Genomic DNA, 6,835 nt, shown 5'->3' on the forward strand with positions numbered 1-6,835 from the left:
GAAAATATTCTTCAAAACTTCACTATATCATTTAATTTTTTTTCTTATCCTACCCAGGTACCCGACCCTCTCCATTAAAAAAACAAATTAAATTTTCTTATTTTTTAAATTTCGAATATATTTTTGTCCTTACCACCAAACTAACCTCGCCCACCCTCAAACAAAAAAATAAATAAATAATTTAAAAATTATTTATGAAAAATGTTTCAAATTTTAATTATATATGAAAAAAAGTTAAAAATTTCATGATGCAGATACAGATAATCAGGGTCATCAACAGGCGCTTTGTTGATACCATTTGCAGATCCAGAGTTTCTTGGTTAGCCTCCTTGCTTCCGGAGGATTCCACTTTTATTTGTAGTCTTATTAAGATGTCGTAGGTCTTGTCTCGACGTCTATCATAGTTATTAGAGGCTTCATAGACAGTAATAGTTAACGAGTCTTTTCATTTCCATTGTTAAATGCTTAAAGACTTGAGTTTTCTCTTTTGTCCAGCTGACTGTTTTCTTTACAATATTTTGAGTTGTCTATTTTGAGACATTAACTTAAATCCTTAATTTTAAGTTCATATAATTTTAAGTTAAGTCTTCTGTTTGAGCATTTAGCCAAGCAAAGGGTTCGATTGGGGAACCAACAATGATTCTTTAGTGTCAGTTACATCCAGGGTATAGGCTCGAAGCGTGACAATAATACAGTTAGTAGAGTGGGATTTGAGTTATTCTGGAATAATCCCAATATTGATCTGTTCAATAATCCCAACTGAATTCACTTGAAGCTTTATTAGCTCAAAGAGACCAATATTGATCAACCTATTTGGATGCAAAGTTTGGGTTTCAAGAAAAAGTAGTACAATCATTATAATTTTGATAAGAAAATTCAATACAAGAATTATTGCAATGATTCATTTCTGTTGTGCATAGAATACAAGCATACAATTGTGTGTTGAAAAACTGCAACAAGCTTAAGAACTTCCATTATCCTTGCCGAGGAATAGAACAGAACATTGTTTCAATGTGTCCTCCGGGCTAGTAACTGGAAAAGGAGAAAACGAAACAAATAGCAGGTAATGTGATTCCTCAAGTAATTATGCAAGAGAATAACTATTCAAACATTAAAAGAATGAAGTTTTAGCCGGACCTGTGTGACCAACAGTTCTCTCAGACTCATAGATCTCATGGTCATTTCCTCCCTATTCAAGTATAAAGCGGGACTCTTGTATCAGCCCGGACATGAAAAGAAAGCTTCAAGCATGTCAGTAACTAAAAGATTTACCTTGTATGTTTTGTCTCCAAAAAAGTGAATTTCATTAAATTCTTCAAGGTATCTCAAACAATAAGTCTTGTCCCAGCCTTGCGGAAAAACCTATCATGACCAAGATCCCCAAAACATCTGTCATATACTTAAAACGTTCAGCGGTCAATGAGCACAAGAAAAAGGCTTAAAGATGCTCACATCGAAACTAATTTGGCCTCCAATGGAGAAGGTGAGATTAAAATGTGCAAACTTTTCTCTGAGCACTGATACCATTGTTTCGCGTATCTTTTGTACCTGATTATAGTTTCAATTGTCTTTAAATCACAGAGAAAAAGAATCTATTACTGCAAAACATATATGCAATACTAGAGCAGTTATGTATACCTTGTCATACTTTTCAAATTCATCCCTTTCTTCCTGACTACAGTTCCTCCCAATAGGCGACACATTTAGCATGCCACTTCTGAACTCAATGAACGTTCCTCTACAAAGAAGAACGATTGAAAAGTTTGCCACAACGAAGCAGATAATTCAATCTTTGATCTATGTTTGCTTGGATCCTTCAAAAATGTTGTCGGGTGTCTATAAGGTCCTTGAAATAACAATTTTTGGAGATCTGGCAAGCTAGCATGGGTGCGCGACATTTTTGGAGGATCCAAGCAACACAGACTTTGATATATGCTCACCTCTTTATTGGAATATCCAAATCAGCAATGTAATGGAGGGTAAAGTTAATAAATTCCTGCATATCATTTGCATCCCATCATGATATTTCTTGACCATCTACATATAAACTCATTTCTACTTCAATTGGGTGAACCTAAGCTATAAACATGAATTCTCACCCATACGCAACAAACATACAAATTAACTCTTAATGGGATGTGCAGCAACTTGGTTTTCAGATTTTTGTTAACGATTATAAATACTGCTTCGAAAACTTACGAAATACCACGTCAGAATAGTTTTCAACAAAGTACAAATTACATAGTAATCTCTCTTTTTTACTCTTAGGCAAATTATTATTCATCTTATAGATTAAGGTATACACGCAAAGACTAAATTATCACTTCAACGAAATTATTTTTCTTAAGCTAAACAACAAATAATTAGAAGGATCACTAAGCCTTTATCAAACTGCACTTGGTTGGGTATGCTCCCTTTTGTACATTACAACAAAAATAAAACATTTTCTCGTTAAAATAAGAAAAACGTATTGACTAACCTTGAGCTTCTCGTCTCCAAGATGTGACTTCAAGCTCTGCACGCACATCGGGAGTCATGTCATTTCAAAACAAATCACCCTGCTACTAAGGAGAACAAAAGAAGCGATGCACATTGAAGATGGGTAGAAAGAAAATTTCTTCAAGTTGTTCGGTAGTTCTAATTTTCATGAGACTTTATCTAGTTTTAACTTGGTACAAAGTGCTTAAGTAGTGGCAACAAGGATGTTGTTTTGAGTTGATAAAGACATTCTTTAAGATTTTGTTTTGTCACAGAATTAATATGCATTCACAAGTAATATTATACGGATACGAAATCAAATTCTAGTCATTAAAATTACCTGTTTCCCAATAAGCTTGCCGTCTTTATGTGCTACAAGGCCATTTTCAGAGAAAACAAAATCATAGTCATTTGTAACTGCATCACAGATATTAGAAAGATCAAAATGTCATCATTCTCAAGAATTTTTTTAGATAGGTCATTTAGTAGCCACATATTGGGAACTGGACATGCGTGACAACAAAGATTGTTTAGAACCTTAGTTGCATGGACTCTTCACTTTTGATACCGCACTCATCTCGGATTCTTCAAAAATACACTATTTTTGGCGAACCTGACACACACCCGTTGGCATTTTTTAAGAGTCCGAGCAACATAGTTTAGCACTAAAGTTGGGCAGAAAAATGTACATTTCAACAGCTAACATGGAGCTATAACCATAAGACTATGTATGCTTTTCTAGTGGAAAGGTCCTTTTATATTTCAAATCAAAACACAGTTCAGTGCTCTTGGCTAGTGAACTCGTAGCACTTCTACTCTTGCCTAATACGTGCGAGGAATTTCAGATACTGAGATAATAAGTTGATGTAGCACCTTTCATTATCCCAACTCCAAATTTAGTCTATATGCTACTTAAGCTAACCTGTATTGCCAAGTTGCTCTGATATCTTTACAAGGTCAGAACCTCCAACAACTCCAACAGTAACAACCTGCAAGTCGACAAAATTGTTAAACCAAAGAATCCTTGAGAGGAAAAGTAATGTATATGTGGAAAAAAGAAATAAAGAAAAAATGAGTATGGCAAAAGAATCATCTACCTTTCTAAGTTCCTGCATGAATTTCAACATTTGTGGAGTAGATTCCTGAAATTTTTACGCAAATTTTCCAAAGAACTAAGAAATCAATATCGTTATGGGGGTGATGAAATGTCACTACTGGTAAATTTACTCTACAATTAAAGGAAGAAATAAGAATCAGAACAATAAAAAATCATGACAACATTTTGAAAATAGATGTACAGGCTAGCAAGTCATTCGACGGGGCCTCAATCTCAAACAGGTTGGATTCAGCTACTAAATATACAAATCATCTATATCATTCTACTCTATTCGAGCCCGTCAAGGATGCAATTGTTCGTAAAGTCAAATTAATCTACAATAAAGGTGTTTTCAATATGGATCTGATTTTCTCATGTTCCTTACCTAAAAAAAATTGAAAAATATTTTCTTTAGGTAAAACAAGTTATAGAATTAGCATTGCACACTGCTTCGATTATATATAAATACTTTTATAATAATATTTCGTTACTTGCATATACCCAACACAGCCCTAGTAACAGAAACAAGGGAAAAATAATCAAACTAAAGCAACAAATACAAGCATGAGCAATCACACTATACCTTTCTGGGTGCTGTAAGAGTTCCATCAACATCAAACAGAGCAATTAAACCAGCTTTTCTTGCAGCCATTTCTGTTTTATCTTTCTATACTTCTCACCAACTCTTCACTGGATGTAACAGCTAAACATTCAAACAAAAAATAAATTTCAATAAAAAAGTTCACCAAAGATGAAATGAAACAAATCACATTACAGATTCGCAATATATAACTGTAGTGATTTCTACAACACAATGGGCGGTGGCACTTTGCGTACTGACTGGAAAGTAGTATTCAATAAGACGAGAAAATGAAGTAAAATCAGTTATGCAAAATTTACACCGATTGAAGAAGAAGAGACGTGCAAGTGAGCAATTTTCCACCGCTTTATTGTGCATTCATAGGCTTACCGTAGCAAAAATTGGCTCAGAGAATCGGAAGCAGATCTGAGATCAAATTGCTTTTGAGTAATTTTTAGTGTGGATATTGGGATTACCGAGTTGAGGTGTTTTTGCTCAAAGAGTGCCACTAGTTTTTTTCCTTTTTAGATCTATATATGTCCTAATATGCAAGGATAATACGTATTATTATTTAATTTGACTTCAAATTATATTTATATTTGGATGTGTATAAATAGACAGTTAAATTTGTATAAAATTGAACAAATAGACACACATATTCTATATGTGTCCGATGTGGTGTCTTACGTGTATTGTGTCATGTAGGACTCATGTGTTTATTTATTTAAAAGTTAGATATTTAAAGTGTTTGTTTGTGCATTATGAAAGTTGGAGGTCAAAATTAAAATTTGAAGCCAAGTTTAGGGTATAATACATGTATTATGCCTAATATCTATTATGTGGTTTTCTTCGACTGGTACCCAATTATATTGTGCCAACTCATTTTTTTTAGGCATAATACATATATTGAGCCCTAAACTTGGTTTCAAATTTTAACTTTGACCTCCAACTTTAATAATGCACAAACAGGCACTTTAGCTATCCAACTTTTAAATAAATAAACACATGAGTCCTACATGGCAAAATACACTTAAGACACCACGCAGGACAAAAAATGACATGTAGGACATGCGTGTCTATTTGTTCAACTTTATACAAGTTTAAGTGTCTACTTGTGCACACCCAAAGTTGAAGATCATAAATGTAATTCGAAACTAAGTTAAAGGGCATATTTATGTATTATGCCTTTTTTTTTATCGTAATGATGCTAAAATCTTAGAAATATTGTGGTAGTAAATGTTGCTTATTCTTAATTAAATGTTTCATATTCAAAGATCTGTTTGGAAAATCATTTTGGTAATTGAATTTAATATAATTGAGTGTAATTATATTGTCTGATCTATTTGGTTGATCATCTAGTTACTTGATCGGAGAGTAATTGACAGGGGTAATAACACTCTCTAATTTTTAGATGTTTGAATTGCTGGTAATTACACCAATTTCATTTACTAGGTGGCTTTCCTAAAGGACCCTAAATCTTTTTGGGTATGAAATTGTCTTTGTTTAGGTGTACTTTACTCATAATGTGGGGTTTCTTTTTCATGTGAATTAAGATTTAGTTAGGCTCCGATATGGAATCGGACACGAAAGCCCCCTCTCCTTACAGTCAAGTGGCTGAACGCTCCTCGAATCTTTCTTGAGTTGATGTCATTATGACATCTACAGCTTGGATCCTGCCTTGTTAGTCATCCGTAGAGCTAAAAGGAATTTTGATAGTCATTTCCATTCCCACACACCGATACCAACCAGGGTGGTTGTTCAGTAAATCCTACCTAAAAGAGAAAGGAGAAATTGCTTGCGCGCTTCGTCAAGTAAGAGAAAGGATCTTAGGCCGAACAGATCACCGGCTCCGAAGGCCTGCAATCGTGACCTATTAGAGATAGAAAAAATTGTCTTTTGTTCTTGGTTAATTTATACGGTTCACTTTACTTATCCATTATTTTTAGAACAGGATATGCCATAGCCGCCCAACGCTATTATTCTAAAGTGTTTTTTTGAGCTAATTTCAAATAAAAGACATGATAATTATACGATATAACTTGTCTAATGTCATCAAAAGTACTAATTATTTAAATATGAATTATACATTGACAACACATTATGATACATTTAAAAAAGGCCAAAGTCATATGCGGCCACTCAAACTTGTCCCGATTATTCATTTAGACACCTCAACTAGACGTACTACCTATTGAATACTTCAACCATTCTGAATTTGAACCATTTGAACATTTTTTCGAGAATAAACAAAAAATAGAGGATGTGTGAAATACACTCGCGCTGACATGTCAATTTGACCAATCAAATAATGACATGTGTTATTTTTTAATCCAAAAAATTATTTAACATTATATTATAAAGAAAAAAAATAAAAATTATTTTAAAGTTAAAAAAATGAAAAAAAAAAGTAAAACCTAAACTTCTCCGCCTTCAACGGGAACAAAACATACATTTCCTCTAACTCCATTAATGGCTACCCTCCCCTCCCTGTACAGTTCCATTTTTAACCCGACAATTTTTTTTTCATCAACTTTTTTTTTAATTATAATTTTTTACTTCATCTCGTTTTTTAGGTAGAGAAAGATGGGGAAAAGAATCTCTTCGAAAAATTTATAAATGAAACAAAATGCTAAGAATTTTGAAACCATTAGAATGGTGAGGGAAGAAGATAACCACTGATA

At 33.4% G+C, this 6,835-nt stretch overlaps 1 protein-coding gene across 2 annotated transcripts; it reads right to left on the bottom strand.

Annotated features, from left to right (window-relative positions):
• Positions 1-825: 825 nt before the first annotated feature.
• Positions 826-4,704, bottom strand: LOC107026845 (phosphomannomutase). 2 transcript variants are annotated; one of them, XM_015227936.2, is made up of 12 exons: positions 4,545-4,704; positions 4,158-4,277; positions 3,576-3,620; positions 3,401-3,467; positions 2,819-2,895; positions 2,480-2,515; positions 1,941-1,996; positions 1,639-1,738; positions 1,453-1,548; positions 1,273-1,362; positions 1,138-1,189; positions 826-1,032 (listed from the first exon to the last, which is right to left on the bottom strand). In XM_015227936.2, the coding sequence occupies exons 2-12, from the start codon at positions 4,224-4,226 to the stop codon at positions 962-964; spliced, it is 759 nt and encodes a 252-aa protein (XP_015083422.1). In that variant the 5' UTR covers positions 4,227-4,277; positions 4,545-4,704; the 3' UTR covers positions 826-961. The 2 variants fall into 2 exon arrangements, with proteins under 2 accessions (XP_015083422.1, XP_015083423.1); XM_015227937.2 differs by having other exon boundaries at positions 4,475-4,681.
• Between the last annotated feature and the right edge of the window lie 2,131 nt (positions 4,705-6,835).

The sequence above is a fragment of the Solanum pennellii genome, chromosome 8, assembly GCF_001406875.1.
Source record: "Solanum pennellii chromosome 8, SPENNV200".
In the NCBI taxonomy this organism is placed as follows: domain Eukaryota; kingdom Viridiplantae; phylum Streptophyta; class Magnoliopsida; order Solanales; family Solanaceae; genus Solanum; species Solanum pennellii.